This window comes from Pelmatolapia mariae, linkage group LG10_11 (genome assembly GCF_036321145.2).
Source record: "Pelmatolapia mariae isolate MD_Pm_ZW linkage group LG10_11, Pm_UMD_F_2, whole genome shotgun sequence".
Taxonomy (NCBI): Eukaryota; Metazoa; Chordata; class Actinopteri; order Cichliformes; family Cichlidae; genus Pelmatolapia; species Pelmatolapia mariae.
Window position 1 is genome coordinate 18,077,610 of NC_086236.1, and position 19,902 is coordinate 18,097,511.

Sequence of the window (19,902 nt, forward strand, 5' to 3'; positions counted from 1 at the left end):
GTAAGAACGGGAATACATGAGCACGCTCGCAAAGCACGCACAAAGAGTCAGCCCGTAGCATTTAGTGACTCCAAATCACAAAACTTATAACACAATTATTCTATTTTCTCAGGAAAAGGACAAAGCCGGGACTGAGCATAGGCCGACTACATCTTAGAATCACTAGATTATGAAGAAAGCACAACTTCCCAGCATCTTTAGTATTTCAGACCTCACCCAGTGCTGCTCTGGGCTTCCAGCAAGGCAAATGTTCATTTCATTTGGATATTATAGCACATATTCTGTCCCTCATAAAGAACTCTGTCTGCCTTTGGTAGCTCAGCACTGAATAACGTTAACACCGACTTGTTGAGATCACCTGATCTGTCAGTCAGTAAATTGTGCAGTATCTGATATAAAGATGAGACTGGCTGATTGGCAGTCTGCCCCAGTCTGCAATGTGTTTTTATTTTGCGGAAATTGGATTGCATCCTTCTTCACCTGCTGAGCATTGCATTGCATTTGACCATCTTTCAGCAAAAAGATGCAATCAGTACACACTTCTGATATAGAATTTCTTTTGTTTTTTTAATCAAGTCACATTATTTTGTACATGTCGAGTTGTGTAAATGATGTAGAAATACATTTTATACTAGTCTATTTGATTATTTAAGCCACTCCCCTCCCCTTTTTTGTCTGTTTTCTGTAGCTAACAAATAAAATTACTGCTGTACAGAGCAGGAGCATGCAACTCAAAGGGAAAACTTCGAATTAAATATCTCGACTTCGTGTACACTGTGCGCGCGCGTGTGTGTGTAGATGCTTATATCAAAGTATTTGTTAATCCAGTCCTTGACAGTGATGTGGGTGAGCTTTTAAGAACAGCTCCAATCCCAATCACTCAGCTTTCACACAGCATCTCTTAAATTTGCGCTTAAGCCGATTGCTGTTTTAGTGTCTTCTCCCTCCTAAACAAACACTCGCTAGTTCAGTTCACCTCAGCCTCTAGAATACCGAAATACAGATATATGTGTATCCACATAGGCTTCTACTCGCAGGTTTCATGTGTTTCTAATGCGCACTGATTGAAACTCACTGCACGTTCTGCCCGACTGCAGGGATGCAGCTATGATGTATGTTGCAACTATTTATTTACACAGGCAGATTTTATGGGAGGAAAGCAGAGGGGGTCATTACCTTTTATATAAGTATGTGTGTGCGTGTGTGCGTGTGTGCGTGTGTGCGTGTGTGTGTGCATGCATGACCGTATCCTCAGTCAGCGTAGGTTAAAGAATCCATTCCTTGGGTTTTCCTGTGCTATTTTCCGTGAATCTGGAAACATAGATGAATGGCAGAGAGTCTGAATCCATTAGTGAGAAGTTATATTGACGCGATCTGAAGGTAACCCAGGATGACGGTAACAGATCAGCTATGAGCCGTAGCTATAACAGGGCTTCCACATTCATCTGAATTATGGAACTGGGTCATTATAGTTTACAGTGTTGAGAGGAAATGTTCTGGCTCGTGCGCACATTTATAAACTCTACCTCCCTTTCTATGTTCTTTGCTCTGGTTAAATAAATGTGGGGCAGTCATTGTAGAAAATGACCCCGCCCACTCTCTGCCTCTTCCACAATATGAAAATCCAGTGCTATAAACGCAAACACACCACCTATCCTTTGGTTTTCGTAACCTCCTTAAACCTTCTTTTCTAGCCCATTTCAGACCTCACTGTTGCAGCAGTTACATTCTAGTTGAGTGTCTGTTTCTCAAAGAGGGATTATTCCAGCCTCTACAGCAAGCCCGCGATGGCTTGACTGCTGTAAGGAGGGGAAGAAGCCTCACAGGCCATTATCTCTTCCCTCCACTCTGCAGCTCCACGCTCTTCAGCCATATTACGATGTAATTCTCCTCTCCACTTCTCACTTCTTCTATCTTCCCTGTTACAGATTTCCTCCCTGTCCCTGTCCCTTCCCTCCCCGACACCTTCTAATTTCTCTTTTACAGTTGTCTCCCAGTCATTCTCACACCCACCCCCTCCCTCTCGCCTCCCCATATCAAAGGGTATTAACCTCATGGGGAGAAATTATATTCCATCATCTCTCTTATAGATGTTATTTAAGCTTCTTTGAGAAGGAGGCAATAAGTCCAAGACCCTAATTTGCACATTTTCTCCTCTCCTTCTTTGTGATTTGCATGTAAACCCGCACGAATAATTACAACTCTGCACCCCTTTAAAACTAGCAAGTAACATTACCAACCCTAAAGAGCAATCTGAGGCTTAGAGTGGCTAAATTAACACAGATATGAGGTTTAGGTGGTAAAATGAAAGTTAAATATAACAAATAAAAGAATGAAAAATCTAATTCCTAAGCAGCCACAGAGGCTCAGTGACCTACTGCGAGTGCTGTGTTTAACAGTTCACCTCGCTGGACCATGCATTTAAACACTTAGAGGCACTTTGCTGCTTGAAGTAGGTTGCTAGCACATCTAGGACCATCACAACCTATTTCCCCAAGCAGAGACTACAAACATAGCATTGCACCATTGCATGCACACGTCTTCAGAAGAAGGTGCACGCAGAGTAACTTTCATGTTCGTGCACACTTCAGTGGAACACTGTTGTACAGAAAATTGTACGCACACTTACACTTTTTGTGTGGGTTTTTTTTTTTTTTGCAAATTTGATGCTCTCTGTGACCCATTTTTACTAATTCTCAAGCGAAGCATGAAAGTCTGGTCTACATTCACAAAATCGTCCCCCCGCCCGCCGTCCCCCCACCCTTCCACTTTGCACTTCTTATAAGCTTTTCAAGGCCGCTTGCCTCAATGAAAGCACTGAGAGCATCCTAAATTTCCATATTAGTTTTATTTTCATATAAGACCTATAGACACATTATTCCACACGGGCACGCGCCCACAACTGTGTTTTCTGTCAATATCAGCTCTGAGGCATAATTCAATGTGCCACCGAGGTCAGCGCTCTTTGCAGTCTGTCCGCTCCATTTGGTGTGAAAACAAATAAACATACAAAAAAAAGACAATGCATTAAGAGGAGAGAGTGACAGATCGAAGGCGACACTGACAGAAGGTCTGTGTCGCAGCAGCTGTGATGCATTTAGGAGAGTCTAAGAGAAACAGAGTGGTAATTGTTATCTGTAGTATCACCTTCATCCTCCTCTCACCGTTCATCCATTCACATCCGTAATCTGTTGAATTGCATGCTCCGTCTCTCATTCTTAGCGTTCATGTTATGTGTCGGGTGATTCATTTTTAAATTATTTGTGTGCGAGTATGTGTGAAAGGAAGAGTGCCGACTGAAGCAGAACTTCTTATAAATGTCTCATCTCATTCCCACGAGTGTATTGTTGCTAAAGATTGTATTTGTTATTTTTGGTTGTAATATATTTCTTATTATATGTTGTGTTTGATGTCATTAGTTGGCTTGTTTCTGTGACTGTCAAAGAGACTGGCCGCATCACACGGTGGACTGACCCGGAAGAGTGTTTTTTGCTTCTTTTTTTTTTAGAATCATTTTTTGTCTTTTGTTTGTTTGTCACACGCACAAAAACAACAACCACAGAAAAACATCAGTTATCCAAATTATTCACTAATGATTCAAATAGCACTCACATCTAAAAAAGGCTTGATGATAATTTTGGCTCTTTCCATTAACGCGGATTTTTGTAAACATGTCAATTATCGACATGTTGTCGTGGTTCCATCGTGCGATGCTGCTCTCTCTTTTTGGCTCATTTTTGTTTTTGTTTGCTAAATGTGTTCATTTTCATTTGTTGACGTCCTCATTAAATTCATTGTCATTTCATTTTCATTTCGTGGTCTTTATTCTCTTAACTCGACACCGTCACTCATGTTCCTCATGTTCCTCATGTTCCATCAGTACAGCTGTGGGGATGGCGATTTTCTTCTGTAGCACATTTATCAGTGCTTCTCCTTTGTTAAACCTGCCTGCTGTGGGTATTCAGCAGAGCAGAACAGCTATTACAACACAAACAGTCTCAGAGGAGCAGTTATCTTTCATTGCTCACTGCTTTTACTCTGGATTTTATAAATATATTATATATATATATATATATATATATATATATATATATATATATATATATATATATATATATATATATATATATATATATATACATATATATATATGGGCGGGGCAGCCTAAATCTCCCCTTCTTTAATTTTCCCTGAGGTATTTAATCACGTTTCTGTGATTTCCTGGGATTGGAGTCCATAAGGATTGTGATTAGGAACCTTCACTGTGTCCAACTGGCAGAGCAGAAAGACAGAATCCCCCAAATGGTTTTGATCTTTTCATGAAAGTCAAGTAGATTATGTTTTCTGTCCGTCTCCTGTACCCTGTGTTCTTGAGGAACAACAAGAAGAAAAAAAGTCCCATTAGCATCAAATCTTATTAGATTTTTACCACCAAAGTAAACACTAATAAATCTTGCTTCTGCTGGATATTGCCTGACAGTGAAAGCAAAAATAAGAGGTCTGGCTCTGGCAGCCTGAGGGACAGAGACCAAGAAAGCCTCGCTATGTGTGCTGTAATCAGATTCAAACAGAGGCATGAAGGACAAAGCTGGCATTACGCTTAAGTTGGTTATGTAAATGTGTGGTGCATTTTTAATGCTCGGCTCTACAGTTGACAGATTTCCTTTCCAGCCGCGGAATGAATGATTCTTTCTTTCTGCTGCAAACCTACTTCTGACATGATGCTCCACATTTAAGGTCAACTGTGGACATCCTGTTTAATTCCTATTTATGAGCTGATCAGTATGCAGTTGCTGAGCGTTGCCCTCGCAGGTCTGAAGAGCAGTGGCTCCAGTCATGATGTAAAAGGTTTGTCAGTGTCGTTGTGAGTCATAGTTACAGAAAAGGTGTAGAGATGTAGAGCTAGGAATAGTGTATTGTGCAACAGGGAGAAAGCTGGAGTGTCTAACAATAACAAGACAGTTCCTGCCAAATCTCATGATCAATATCAGCCAGACCAGACTCCATACATTTCTCTGCTGCTTCATCACTCCACCTCTCTCCCTCTCTCTGTCTTTCTCTGTGTTTCCCACTCTGTCTGTCACCCCATCTGTCTCATCGTTTTCCACACAGAAACGAGAGACTCAAATTTCATAGAAGGCTGAACCTATCTCTCAGCCCGCAGACAGGAAGTGCCCATATATAGGCTACCGTCTCTACACTGGAAGCTGCTGTTCTCCTCTCTGTGAGCAGTTTCCATAGCAACAGTATTTTGTTTCCCTCAGTGGCAGGAAGCGAGAGAGAGAGAGAGAGAGAGAGAGAGAGAAAGGAGTTCAAAATGAGAAAGCGAGCTGAGGACAGCACTGGATGTGCGATAAGAACACAAGAGAGGTAAATATCCGAGTTGGGATGAGAAAATAAAAGAACAGAATAAGGATGTTTTTTGAGATAAAGCACAGGAGGGTCATTGGCTTTATGGGTATTAAGTGGGTTTTCTTGTTCCGGGATGAGTGCCCAGCCAACAACAACATTACATAAACCAAACTGAGCCTGACTCACAGCTACATTTACCTACGTGGTTTTCAGGTCACAGCAGCTGAGATGAGTAAAAGAGCAGACAGCTACTGTGGCAGAGATACAGGGCAGATCAGCTCTGCAAATAGTTTTCAGATCCAAGTCATTACAGGCATGGCTTTTATCCCAGTCTGCCAGGACAGCAAGCTCCCCGGGATTTACAAATGTTCAGGACATTTCTCTTTCACTTAAAAAAAAAGACATTCAAGATCACACACAAATGATCTTTTCTGAGCTTTTAATCACAGACTGTATGTAAAAGATGGAATTAAACACTGTGACATCACCCACAGAGTTTAAACATATCTTTAAGACTCAGTTTTGATTTTAAGGATATCGTCATGTTGTCAATTTTTGGAACCAGAAGTCACTGTGTTTGAACAATAGGGTCCAAGTCCAATATTAATTATCAAGCAAAATCACAGACAGCAGATCCAGCTCAGTGACTTGAAAGAGCAAATGTGAAGCTTAGCAGGCAGCAGTCTATTACGGTGAAAGGGATTATTGATGAGCGATTGTCATACAAAGGAAAGCATCAAAATACATCTGGCTACACATGCAATGGGAAAAATGTGTCATGTCCTGGAGAGGTCGTCCATAATTATGTAGTTGAGTCATGCATGACGCTCACAGACACAGACCATCTACAGAGCAAACTGCACTTGTTAATAATGCACAGTGGCAACGTTGCTCCACTTATATTTTAGAGGAACTGCAATGGTGCGTGTTGCCATCACTGGCCAGCCTGCGTCTTCCAGCTGCAGCTAGTGGATTTATTCAAGCACTGGAAACGCCCCAACCCCGAAGACTGACTGTAAGCCACGAGAACGGATTTGAGCAGAGGAGAGATTAGTAAAGAGTAAGGAAGGTGGTAAAATCCACCGAACATGTGAAAAACGCCACCTTCCGAATGAAACAGGATGAAAGTCTTCTAGTGCAGTAAAAGACTGAAGCAAAACAACAGAGTTTGGCAGCGAGGAGAAGAGAAAGGTGGACAGGAGTGGAACAGACACAGAAATACAAGAGGGGTAGATTCTCATTTACAGTCCCGACTAGATACTCTCCATCCTTGTTGCTTCCATGACAACCAGACAGAAGGTTACAAGGTGGAGGGCATAATGAGTTTTTGTCTTTAGATAGATAGATGCAGACGCCTCTTCTCATCCTCTCTCTTTCACTTTAATGACCTCCCACTTACTATCCAGATGAAAGGCATCTGCCTTTATTAGTGTCACCGGAGCCCATGTTTTTATGATTTATTAAAGGTAATCGTAAGGAGTGAGAAAACAGGGAAGAATTACTTCCAGTTGTGAGGTGAATGGAAAGGAGCTTATTTGGATGCAATCATCTCTATGATATAGACACACACAGGGGGGTTGCTGGCTTATATGCAGATCAAGTAAATCTGTTCGGACTCGTTTTCAGATTTTTTTTTTCATGAGCACAGTATAGACACAGCACAGGGCATTACATCAGAAAGATACGCAAACACAGCCACAGCAGTAGGGATGTTGTGAGGATAAGGCGGGTTACACAGTGTTCCTTTGTCTATTTTTGAACATACATATTTGTTTTGGCTGTAGCAGAAGGGACTGTGATTGTGTTTGTCTGGGTTTTTTTTATTGTGATTATGGATTGCAAACTATTTTGGGTAATGCCGCAGATTAGTAATAAACCCCTTTCCATCCTGCTCTCTACCCTGTTCCTTTCTCTGCAGGGGTCCCAGGGTTCTTCCACCTCTCTGTCTTCCACTAAAGGTTCGAGCCCAGTGGAAGACGGTGATGGACTCGTTCCTGAAGGTGAGGAAAAAAAGCTTGCTTTGTGCTTGCAAATATCATGCATGTCTGAATCATGTGCGTGACCTTTGACGCGTCCCTTGCCTGCATAGCATGATTAGTACACGATGCTCTCGGCACCTTTCCGCTCTTATGCTGTCTTACTCACCTCTCTGTGACACTGCTTTGAAAGGCTGGAGGATTTTTGGTCTCATATGTGACATTTTCATCTTTGATTTTATTTATTTTTTAAAAAAGTATCCAGAGGACCTTTTTTCCCCCCCTTATAGATCTTTTAAACAGATTCATGAGACTCATTAACACTTAGCTGAACATCGACAAATCATGCCGTATTTGCATCTTGATTTATAAACAAAAAAGTCTTCTGTGTGATGTAATTGCAGACCTCACTGGCTTTAAAAATATGAATCTTGTAGATTTAAAAGGTTTCTGCTATTTGCTTGTTTGTACATTTCAAGTCTGCAATCATATTACAGTTTGTTTAATTGTGAAGGTTTTTAAATCTACCTTTATGTCTTGAAGAGACTGGTTAGACAACAGTTGATAATCAGACATCATAGCTTCCTCAGTATATATCTGTGTATATTCTAGGGTGCTAAACTGTGTAAACCAGTTTATGTTCCCTCTAAAAACCAGTGCTTCTTCCCCACAGCTGAAGTTCTAGTCGATGAGGTTCCAGCTGTGCCGTCCTACATATCAGACCGTTACAAGGTGGGGCGAATGTTAGGAGATGGGAATTTTGCAGTCGTCCGGGAATGCATGGAGCACTCCACAGGACGAGAGTACGCTCTGAAGATCATCAACAAGGGCAAATGCAGAGGCAAGGTAAACAAACATCCACCGAATACAACCCAAAAAAGGCAGAAATTGTACTGACACGTCAAGAAGACTAAAGCTCCACATAATCCTAACTTTAGAGGATAAATTCTGGAGCCTGGAGCTTTCTTCCTGTTAAAAGGGAGTTTTTCCTTCCCACTGTCGCCAACACGTTTGCTCAAAGGAGGTCATGTGATTGTTGCCGTTTTCTCTATTTTCTTTGGACTATTGTGGAGTCTTTACCTTACAGTTAAAAGGGCCTTTAACTATTGTTGTGATTTGGCACCATATGAAAAAACTGAATTGAATTGAAATTCAGTTTTGATGGCTCATTTTTTTTCCACCCATAAAGGAATATTTTGCATTTTTAGAGTAAGATCCCTGTTTCGCTTAAAGACCCGCTGATATCTTCGGGGTTAATGTGCAACCTTTATGGGAAGGATGTAGAAATGTACTCCAGGGTGTTACTGAGTTGCTGTAGAGAGGCACCAACAAAGGTGTGACATACATAAAATGAAAATCTTCTGAATGCCAGGCTACTCTTGGTTCCTTTACTGAATTTTTTCCACTTGGCTGAACACCTGAACTTCTTTTTACCAGGAACACATGATCCAGAACGAGGTGGCCATACTTCGCCGGGTCAAACATCCAAATATCGTCTTACTCATCGAGGAGTTTGACACTTACAACGAGCTCTACCTGGTCATGGAGTTGGTCAAGGTGCGTGGCCATGTTTGTACACTGTTACTTTATGAGTTTGTGCACCATCTGCTCCAGTTAGGAACGAGCAGGGACATTTTGCCAAGCTGAGATAACGGATGGATGTATTCTCTTATAATACAAGGGTGATCATCATTATCTCAAATCTATGACTTAGAGGAGCAGGGAGGCAGTAATAGTGACAGAGACAGAGAGGCGACATTCAGCCTGTGAAGCAAATGATGAATTTTTCCAACCAGTCACACAATTCGGGACTAGAGTGAATCCGCCAGTGGCCCCGAGTGCTCGTGCGCTCGCGTTCTTCATTCTCTCTCGCTCTCTGAGTCAAGAAATGTTTGTGCATAATTCAGGAGCCAGGAATGTGATCCATCTGTTCGTGCTGTGATGTGGAGTACTACAGAATATAGATGAGAGGCAATCTGTGGAAGAAGTGTGTGTACTTGTGAGCATGTCCAAAGTAGGAGGATCAAGAGGAGGCTGTGGATGAATGGGGTGAAAAGAGTCACTGCTAAAATGACAGGGACCGAGAGAAAGAGAGAGACAGATGAATTGAAAGTAGAGGTAAAGGATAGGAGCAGAGAGGGAAAGAGAGAGAAAATGAGTGTTCTTTTGCCTGGTCCTGCTCAGTCCAAGTCCTTTAGTTTAAACTGTGGAAAAGCCTAAGAGGCAGTAATGTGATCAGACAAAATTGTGTTGCAATTCCAGGGAAGGCTCTTTCCTGTTTTTACAAGCGGAAATGATACCCATAAAAAACAGTGAGGAGAGGATTTACAACGGACTGATGTAAATCCCGTCTTTTGACTTCATTTCTCATTGATTAACTTCAGCAGCCACGTCCCAAAACTTCGCAGAATGCCCCCAAATTTACAGCAGTATATTCATGTTCATGTACTTTTGGGCCTCCGATAGCGGAGGCAGAGAAAAATAAGTGAAATGTATTAGCTAAAGCCTGAGCTGGCATTTGACAACTCTCATATTTAAACAGCTGCCAACGAGCAGGTCAAACCCTTACAGTGTGCTGTGCTGTTCGAGGATAGAGGGAGATTCAGCACTATTTTAAGCCTCTGTTCCACTTAGTCCACTCAATGAGAGAAATGCAGAGGGGATGAGAGGGAGATTCAGACAGAATGAAAAATCAGAGAAAAGAGACTGAGAAAAGCCTAAAAAATGAAAAAAATGAAAAGAAATATTAACGCGGGGGGTCTTTCAAGCAAGGTGAAGAATTAGGATTTACCCCCACCTCCTTGCTGCTGCTGAGCAGACAAAAAAGTCTTGCGGTTAAATGAAGTTTTTAGCCTCTTTTCAGAAAAAAAAAAAGACAAGCAACTGTGAAAATTTGCAAGTGAACCTGTTCTGCTGGGGCAAAAAACACCAACCAAACTCTTGTGACATCTCCTAATACTGACCCGTCCATCATGTCTTGTCCACAGGGGGGAGATCTGTTCGATGCCATCACCTCTGCCAACAGATACACAGAGAGAGACGCCAGCGGCATGCTCCACAATCTGGCCAGCGCCATCAAATACCTCCACAGCCTCAACATTGTCCACAGAGACATCAAACCAGAAAACCTGCTGGTGAGTGGATGTCATGCAGATTGCATACATGTAACTTGGTGCAGCATTGGTGCACCTCCTTCTCTCCTTTCCCGCCGCCTTTCTGAATGATCAGTGAAGTAATATCACTCACTACGGGGCCCTCCCAGAGCAGAGAGATGACTCATCCCTGCTGCCCTCACACCTTCTGCACGCTCCTTCTCCAGCCTCCCTCGTTTGTTCTTTCCTTCCCTCCTTCTCCCTTCTGTCAAACTCCCCATTGTCCTTGCTTAACTTCAAATACCGCTCTTTGCCCCCCTACTAGAGATTGTCTGGGCAGGAGTCAGACTTCAGAATTCAGCTTTTTAGTGGCCACATTTAAACCTAGTCAGCCGATTTCCTGTTTTGCTTTTTCTCTCCAACGAAATAAGAAAGCCTTGAATGGTTAAAAAAAATAAGTGGCCATCTATTCATGTAACTTTTTGAAGGTAATGATATGCAGATTACCCCATCCATGTAGCAGACACCCAGCAACACTAACATTAGTTTTATTTTTGGCCACATAAATGCTTTGCTGCATTTAAAAGCTGGTCGCTCGCTTCGTCTGTGTCTGTAGGCGTAGGGCAGATAGAGTAGCTACAGCTGTGAGCTGTTAAACAACACACTGAGTGGTGAAATTATTAATAGCAACCCCCGTCACATAATGTGTTTTAAGTTTGTTTGTTGTTTGTTGCCCTCATAATAATGCTGTACAATATGATCCTGCTTCTTTTTTAAAAAACATTTTTGCATGTTTGCGTTCCTGTGTGTTTAGGTGTACGAACATGCAGATGGCAGCAAGAGCCTCAAACTGGGAGACTTTGGTTTGGCGACCGTGGTGGACGGACCCCTCTACACTGTCTGCGGGACCCCAACATATGTAGCACCTGAAATCATTGCAGAAACAGGGTGAGAGCTGCAGCTGCATTTAGCAGGCACCTTTAAGATCAAAGTATGATCACTATGACGGCCAACATATCTGTCGTTGCCTTGATTTAACCTCTGTTTTTTTTTTTCAGGTATGGTCTTAAGGTTGACATCTGGGCAGCTGGAGTCATCACCTATATCCTCCTGTGTGGTTTCCCACCCTTTCGGGGGTAAGTTAACAGCAAGCCCTACCCTACATTTCTCCCTGTGCTTAAGCACCTTTCTTGAAAGTGTGTTATGCAGGACCCTCTACTGGTCAGTAGTAGTATTGCACCTTTATTCGTTGACTCGCTAATTAATATTTGGCTGATACACCCATTCATGTGAACTTTTTTTTTTTTTTTGCAGGAGCAGTGACGATCAAGAAGTGCTTTTTGATCAGATACTAATGGGACAGCTAGAATTTCCTCTGCCCTACTGGGACAATGTGTCAGAGACCGCTATGGTAAATATCTACTGTATGTCTGATTGGTGTGGATGGATCCACATGTTATAGAAAATCCAGAGTAAACCGCTTTTTGCTTTTTTGGGGGGCGTAGGAGCTGATTCGATCCATGTTGGAGGTGGAGGTCGATAAGAGATACACTGCCCTCCAGGTGCTGGAGCACCCCTGGGTCACTGTAAGTACAGTGTTAGTAAATCTGTTCATTTGCTTGGTTTTCACCAAAACACTGAATTTACTTCCTTTCTCCTCATTTGTCTAATCCAGGACGAGGGTCTGTGCGAGAATGAACACCAGCTGTCGGTAGCAGGAAAGATAAAGAAGCACTTCAACACCAGCCCAAAAGGCACTGACACCACTGCAGGAGTGTCAGTCATTTCTGTAAGTAACCATTAGCAACCATCTAAAGATGTAGCTGTTACACTGAGTTGCATCAGTTTGTAGAGAAATCAGCAAGTTTTTCACGTGGCGTTTAGATTGATTATGCCGATTTCTCTTTTGTTGTTCAGTTGGATGACAGCTTTTCTATGCAGAGATCTGGGTCGTTGGATTTCTACCAGCACCCGGCCATGTACTGGATAAGGTACGCCAGGTTTCCATAGAGACACGACTGGGTCACAAATCAGCGAGAAATCAAAACAGACCAAAACAGTGTCTCGAAAATTGATGTCTCCCCCTCCTTTGCGTGCTGCCCCGCTGACTGGCTGCTGCTGTGCTGCTTTGACAGCCTCATGTTGTACTTTCTGTGCTCAGCTTTTTGCTTCTCTCCTTTCATCCCTCGCTGTAAACACAGATTTCATTCCTGCATTACCTGCATCGTTATTGTGCATCACCGGCTAAAGCCTTGTCCTCTGTGTTGTGTCACCTTTTTATCGGTGTCCCCTGCTTTTCTTTAGTGTGTGTGAGTAACGACGTGCCCAATTAGAGTCACCCTTGCTGATGATTCTTCTGCACATCTCGTTTGCACAGTTCATTTGTGAATGAACCCTTTCCAAAGAAATAACCCTGCGGTGTTGCTTGTCTGAGTGATTTCCTGTGATGTTTTTGTCTGATGTGATGCTCCCTCACCTGCTTACCTCCTCAAACACCAGGGCTTGTTACTGAGCTCACATTACCTGACTCCTCTTGTGTGACTGTGTCCCCTGATTTATGGAGGACCACAAAGTTCATTGTTATAAAGGCCACAGAACTTAAAGGAACATGGACACTGACTGGAGGAATTAAAAATAGGCTGGAAAAAATTTACAGTGACTTAATTTATGAATTATTTGGGTTGAGATTCCCAGTTTTCCAGCACAACAGAGTTTAGTTTGACTGATTAGAAATCCTGAACATGATGGACCTGAACTTGTGCAGATGTTTCTGATTTGTGTTGTGATTAAAAAGTGATATCCAGAATCTCCTCTATAAAACATTTACTGTGCCTGAAAAATGAAACAAGAATGTTGAACCTGCCTTTATCCGAGAGATTTATTGTGGAAAATTAGTGGACTTTTAGATAGACTGTTCCTCAGATGCACAGCTAAACATAACATTTCAGAAAAGAAGAAACAATTGTCAGTGTCCATGGTTTTTCACTTCCTTGTTACTGTCCAATTAAATATTCATTAGTAACTTAATGAACATGTGTAAAGTTCTTCTGGTCCTCCTTCCTGGATAATCCACTGTGCAGCAGACAGATCTGATCCTCATCTTTTCCTCCTCCTCCTCTCTTTTTCAGGCCACCCCTCTTGATAAGGAGAGGCAGGTTCTCGGACGAGGATGCCACCCGGATGTGAAACCACTGCCGCTGCAGATGATGCCAACTGCGAATTCAGTAACAACAACAACAAAAACACTACGGGCGGAGCCCCCCAGTTGCCTCCCTGGCCTGCCCATGGCCCCTCCCTCTCTGACCCCTGACACTTGCTCTGACCCCTCCCCAGACCCCAGACTCCCATCCGACTCTGATGACATCTCCATCAGCTCAGCCAGCACCGCCTGCTCCCCCAGCTCGCCCTTCTAGAGAGCAGGCGAAGGGGAGTAGGGGGAGGAAGAGGAGGAAGGTGTGCAAAGGAGGAGGCGGCGAGGGAAAATCCTCATCCAGCTCCTCCCTCTGCATATGGAGGAGGAGGAGGAAGAGGTGGCAACCCCTTTCTCCCAGTATCTCTGAAAAAAAGAAATAAAAATATCAACAGTGAACTTCACACTTCCCTGAATCCAACTTTCCAAACCTGGAGGAAAGATGGACCAAGGGGCTGGATAAGAAGACGTTAGAGAGGTTGGGAGAAAGATTCAAGAGGCAACAAGAAACAGGGATCGAGAGGAAGAGGGAAAAGCCAGAGTGAGGTGAAAGACTTTTGTTGATTTCTTTTTAACATTTTCTCATCTGAGCACATGTTGTAGAGCTCAAGGAGCAAGAAAGGGCTTTACCCTTCAGTGATGATCCGGGCTCGACATGGAAACTTCCTCAAGGCGGAACAGCTCTACAAGGCAATATGAGAATATGGACCAATGTTCATGTTTTATTGAACCTTATTTATTCATACTTTAATTCACAGCATTTTTTGATATGTATTTCTCTTTTTCATAGAAAAAAACAATGTTTTTATTGACTTCTCCTTCGAGCTTGGTGGATTTAAAATAATGGCAAAGTGCGTAGAAGTAGAGTGCAGAAACGTTTAAGTAGGTGACAGTAGACGTGATGAAAACACAACGTTGGAAAGCGAGCTACAACACGTTGGGGAAGGATTTTATGTTTTTTTTCAGTTGCAAAATGTGTTTTAAAAATGGCTTTGAAAAAAAAAAGATGAAATTGTGCTGTGACGCCGTGCTCAACACAGTATCGGCGCTGCCTTCCCCCATAACGTTGGATCGCAGTCATACAGTTTACATTTTACACAGACTGCTATTCTAAGACGACAATGGTGCGTTTGACTGCTCCTTCTGGTTTTGTTACCTGCTCGGTTCACGACATCTTGATACACAAAACTCAGCAGCATCCTGGTGCTTGTGTAGCAAACTCGACATCTGAACCCATTTGTCCTCAAGCCACACATTTTCACAGTGATCATCACACTAATTCTTTTTATATTTTATGAACACTAGACACATGTTTCATCAACATGTTCAAGCTATGGTTGGTGCAGCTCAAGTATATGGTTAATCAGACACGTTTTCAGATGGAGAAGGCGTACAGTTAACAGTTCACAAGAGGTGCCTATTTGCACATTTGCACTGCAGTCTAGGTGCAGTGAGACATGATTGAGAGAATGACAGTATGGATGCCAGAGAACCAGCAGTACAGCGAAAAAGGGTGGAGGAGAATTTATTTCAGCTCTGTACAACCTCATTCATGGCTTCATTTCTTCAGATGAAAGCATGACAGACATACAGTAGCCTATTCTTATAAAAGAAACAGTTTAGTGATGAAGTATTGTTTATATGTTGTGTAAATAACAATTTTATTTATTTTGATAGTTCACAATACAGTATATTTCTTTACTAGTAGTCAGTCTATGAGAATTGTACAATAATAATACAAAAAAATACAACAAAATCAGTCATACATGCGTATCAGTCAGTCAGCGAAAAAAAAAAAAAAAAACTAAAGGAGATCATCAGGTTGACGTGAAGCATTAAGCATGGGTGAGTTGGATGGATCTGTAGTGGATATGAAGAAGAGAGCATCAACTTTGCCTCCTACTGGGAATGATGTCACTTCTTTTCTTCAGAAAAGCAGCCAGTAATATGGTTTCCCTTAAACTGATGTGAGATAAGAGATGAGAAGACAGATGAGTGAGAGAAATACAGAGAAGTGTTAGGTTTTTTTTGTTTGTTTGTTTTTTGCAGATGATCTCCTTGCAGTCGTCACACCAGTCAGACTCTCTGTATTTATTCTCATCATTGCACATATGCGGTAATGTGCTGCCATATTGACCAGATCAGTATGAACTTGTGCTCTCCAGCGCACGGACACGTGGTTTACCAAAGTGCTCTCACAGCTGACCCACTGTATTACAGTCCATTGCAATACCAATACCTGTACCTCTGTTCAACAATGGTCTATGACTATAGTAATAATTAAAATATGTTTAAAATCAAACTGTTTGAGTCTTTTGTTTTGTGTTTAGCTCCTGTTTATAGGACTTTTGTTTCATTACTGGTCTGTACCAAACACACAATTCAGTCCTTGGCTTAACTTTTTATCCATACAGATGTCAGTTTTGTTTTCTATGAAATAATTACACTTATTCCACACAGGCCCTCTGCTTATTATTAACTTTTGAATGCTTGGTGGTACTTGGCTCTGTTACGGATCCTGTCTGGATTTGAGTAGAAAGTGTGCAGAGAGGTTATTTGAAAACCTTCTGCGAACATAAACTGTAAATTAAAGATCAATGTATTGAAAGTATGAATTTAAATTCATACTGACTACGGGAGCAAGGCCAGAACATCCAAGTAATACGCTTCCCAGCAGACCCCTCTTCCATCAAGACTTTTCAAGAAAGGTGTCTATTTTAGTCTATTTTTACACATAGTAGAACTCTAATGTGTCCACGTGACAGGAATATTGTGAACATAAGCATACACTATGATTAGGAAAGGTTACATCTATAAGTAGGATTGTAGGGGCATTGCCCTTTCAGCAGGCAACAGTGTTATAGTAAACATTTCACAAGTTGGTCGTAGTTATACCCGTAACTGGCGTGCATGTGTTATTTTGACCACTAGGTGTCACTTTAACACATGAAAGCAAAGCAGAGAAGAAGAAGAAGAAGATTTTCGTGTTTCCTGACCGGTGACAGGCTAAACCAATGGAAGTAAAAACTATGACATTTGCTTCTGAAATACTGGAATATTTATGACCTTTTATTTAGAAATTAATTTAACGTCTAATACTGGAAAAATGGACCAGTAAATGTAAGCGAGTAGCTGTGTTAGCTAACCAACGTGGGGCTACTAGCTAGGTCGCTGTAGCGTCGTTTGTTTGTTTGCCGCTATCATGAGCGAAGAAGACGCTTCCGTATTATCAAGTAAGGACAAAGACTCCACTCTTCTGCTTACTAAAGACGGACATAGGTACTATGTAAATAAAAGCGGAGTTGTGGACAGTAGAAATGTGGTAACGCCGCACGAACCGGAGAACAACGCCTCCTACGACATGGACGATCCGGACGAAGAGAGCGACGTTCTGGACGCCTCAGATCCCAGAGACAGCGCAGCTAGCCCGGAGGAGCTCAACGACGAAGAGACCTCCGAGGGCGACAACGCCCCCAAACAGTGTACCTACGAGGGGTGCACGGAGACAACAACGCAGGTGGCCAAGCAGAGAAAGCCATGGATGTGCAAAAAACACCGCAACAAAATGTACAAAGACAAGTACAAGAAGAAGAAGAATGATAAGGCCATGTCCAGTGGGAAACTTGATGTAAGTTAAATACTCTCAGTGCTAGAAGCATTTACCATGATGTGGAGGTCTGATTTCCACACTTTAGAGCCAAGCCACAAACAAAACCTGCACATTTAATTGCTTTTTTCTGTCTGTAGGAAAACTCTGAAGAACGTCCTGTGTCTGTGAACAAACAGCGTCTAGGTGCCATGGGGGACCGTCCAGCCAGACCTTCTCTGATCGAGCAGGTCCTCAACCAGAAAAGACTGGTAAGACTGGTTGATTGTTCCATGATGAACATGCAGACAAATGACAAGTTGATGAAAAATGTGACTTTAAAATGCCTTTGTCGGGGTTTCCAACCAAAAGTTTGTGTTGCTTGCTAAAATTGCAATATTTGCATTCTTAGCATATTATTCTGTGGTACCCGGCTTTAAAGGTTAAATGGACATGAAATGTGATATATTTGCATGAAATCGCATATTTGCTGCAGATTTTTTGGCTGCACATCCATGATATATGATATGACTCTCCTGTGCCACCACATCCCTAAGGTGCTTTACTGGATTGAGATCTGGTGACTGTGGAGGTCATTTGAGTGCAGGGAACTCACTTTCATGTTTGGGAAACCAGTTTGAAATAATTTGAGCTTTGTGATATAGTTTTTTGTCCTGCTGAAAGCAGTGATGAGAAGATGGGTGCACTGTGGTCATACAGGAATGGAATCAGCAGTAATAGTCAGGTATGCTGTGGCATTTAAACAATGTTCATCTAGTACTAAGGGACACAAAGTGTGACAAGAATATATCGTCCTCCTCAGTATGGCATCACCAACAGCCTGAAACATTGATAGAAAATTTGTTGAATCTATGCTTTCATGTGGTTTACCTAGATTCTGAACCTACCATCCGAATGTCCAATTTTGATGAGCCATACTGACTGTAGTCTTAGTTTCCTTATCTTAGCTAACAGCAGCAGCATTTGGTGTGGTCTTCTGTTGCTGTTGCCCAGCTGCTTCAAGGTTTGACATGTTGTGTTTTCAGAATAGTTTGGTTTTAGCAAATGGTTGTTTATTTCTTGTCAGCTCAACGCAGTCCAGCCATTATACTCTGACTTCTGGCATCAACAAGGCATCTTCACCCAGAGAACTGTTGTTCACGGGGTATTTTGTCTGTTTTTGGACCATTCAATGTAAACCTTGGAGGTGGTTGTGTGGGAAAATCCCAGTAGAGCAACAGATTCTGAAATAGAGCAGCCAGACTGGCACCAACAACCACTCTGATGCTCAGCCTGAACTTCAGAAGGTTTTCACCACGTCTGCATGCCTTAATGCTTGAGTTGAGCTGCTGTTTGCTTTTTAATGCAGTTGAACAGGGCCACCTAATGATGTGGCCAGTGAGTGTAAGTGTCCTTATTCTTAGTTTCACATCTGTTGTTTTCTCAAAGGAGAACCTTTAATATCTCCTCATTCAGAATTGTTTTTTTTTTTTACTTTACAGTTTTTTGTCTTTGGGTTACACTGATGTATTTTCTTCCAATGATCCCAGAATTAGTAAAGTTTCTTTCAGCTGGACTAAAAAAACAAAAAAGAAAACTTACATAAAAAACAGGCATACACGCAAACCCAAATACTGTAATATTTTAAAAGCCAAGAATGTTCAAGTTCATAGAACTCGAAGATTCCCGGGAATCATGGGAAAACACCTAGTGGTACCATTAAAGCAACCAGTTTATAGAACAGTTATGACACATATTTTATTAGTGAAAGCAGAGTAATGTTGATTGTCTTGTACTGCAGCTTTGTAGTGAAATATCTTATGTTTTCCAATGTATTTGTCTTCCAGTCACTTCTCAGGAGTCCAGAGGTGATCAGCTTCCTGCAGCAACAGCAGCAGCTTCTAGCTACACAGAGCCGTAGCCAGTCACAGCAGCAGTTCCAGGGCTGCTGACGGTGGGTGGCGGGCGTTAGCTTTTGTGATGCATAAAGCGCACTAAAGAAATACACTGGCATCTGATGCATAAATGAATCGTAAGCGGACACTGAAAGCATGGATTTCTTCCGTCATGCAGAGACAGAATAAAAGGACATTTTGAAGTTGTGCTAAGAATGGAAGACTAAACTGATTCAATTCCCAGAGAGTGAAGATTTCTTCAAATCACACACTGACCCTGTATTTAAATCACGACTGGTGCTGTTTTTTGGTACATTTTGTCCTAAATTTAAGCCAATATTTGTTTTCAGTTTTTGTTCATTTTAAAAACATTGTGTCCTGTTCTGTTAGTTTTATTTGGCATTAATACAGAAGTTTAGTTGTTGAAACTCCAGTTCAGACTGTTTTCTCTGGATGAATTGCGCCTTATAGGAAATGTGATTTGGTGCTGTATTAATAAAATAAAATAGAATTATGAATCCTTAGTGTGTGTGTGAGATTTAACTTGAAATGCTACTGTTGTGACAATCATTTGTGTGGTGCATGTGGTTTCCTGCAGGTTGAGGACTTGGTTTTGACAAGACTTTGTCTATTCTCCCTGAACTGTTGCACAAACCTTAAGTGATAACTGAATACAGAAGAGAAGGAGGGATATACTTTACAAATGAAACTCTGTTACTGCATGATCCCCCTGTGTTTAAGTTGTAGTGTTTGTCCCTGATGAGTATATGACAATAAAAAAGATGCAATATGAGTTTTGTTTTTTTTAATG

The 19,902-nt window shown here is 41.9% G+C and overlaps 2 protein-coding genes across 6 annotated transcripts in view; both read left to right on the forward strand.

The window, feature by feature from the left end:
• Positions 1 to 15,912, forward strand: part of dclk1a (doublecortin-like kinase 1a) — a 48,428-nt gene extending 32,516 nt beyond the window's left edge. For 3 of the 5 annotated variants that reach the window (XM_063486552.1, XM_063486553.1, XM_063486555.1), the window contains 11 exons: positions 7,271 to 7,352; positions 8,002 to 8,174; positions 8,766 to 8,885; positions 10,316 to 10,462; positions 11,235 to 11,368; positions 11,479 to 11,556; positions 11,735 to 11,831; positions 11,926 to 12,006; positions 12,096 to 12,209; positions 12,338 to 12,411; positions 13,549 to 13,719. In XM_063486552.1, the coding sequence (XP_063342622.1) occupies positions 7,271 to 7,352; positions 8,002 to 8,174; positions 8,766 to 8,885; positions 10,316 to 10,462; positions 11,235 to 11,368; positions 11,479 to 11,556; positions 11,735 to 11,831; positions 11,926 to 12,006; positions 12,096 to 12,209; positions 12,338 to 12,411; positions 13,549 to 13,606 (1,158 nt within the window). In that variant the 3' untranslated portion in view covers positions 13,607 to 13,719. Of the gene's footprint in view, positions 1 to 112; positions 3,806 to 7,270; positions 7,353 to 8,001; positions 8,175 to 8,765; positions 8,886 to 10,315; positions 10,463 to 11,234; positions 11,369 to 11,478; positions 11,557 to 11,734; positions 11,832 to 11,925; positions 12,007 to 12,095; positions 12,210 to 12,337; positions 12,412 to 13,548 lie in introns of those variants that run through there. The other 2 variants (XM_063486557.1, XM_063486556.1) reach the window with 2 other exon arrangements.
• A 662-nt stretch (positions 15,913 to 16,574) lies between these two features.
• Positions 16,575 to 19,872, forward strand: rfxap (regulatory factor X-associated protein). The gene is made up of 3 exons (XM_063486558.1): positions 16,575 to 17,238; positions 17,358 to 17,468; positions 19,044 to 19,872. Exons 1-3 carry the CDS (start codon positions 16,813 to 16,815, stop codon positions 19,146 to 19,148), a joined length of 642 nt encoding a protein of 213 aa, XP_063342628.1. The 5' UTR covers positions 16,575 to 16,812; the 3' UTR covers positions 19,149 to 19,872.
• The last annotated feature ends 30 nt before the right edge of the window (positions 19,873 to 19,902 follow it).

What these genes read in the sequence shown, in the direction of transcription:
- rfxap (XM_063486558.1), top strand. Translation starts at nt 16,813, where the DNA reads ATGAGCGAAGAAGACGCTTCCGTATTATCAAGTAAGGACAAAGACTCC. An exon ending in TGTCCAGTGGGAAACTTGAT is followed by an intron (nt 17,239 to 17,357) that starts GTAAGTTAAATA and finishes TTCTGTCTGTAG; the next exon opens with GAAAACTCTGAAGAACGTCC. An exon ending in TCCTCAACCAGAAAAGACTG is followed by an intron (nt 17,469 to 19,043) that starts GTAAGACTGGTT and finishes TTTGTCTTCCAG; the next exon opens with TCACTTCTCAGGAGTCCAGA.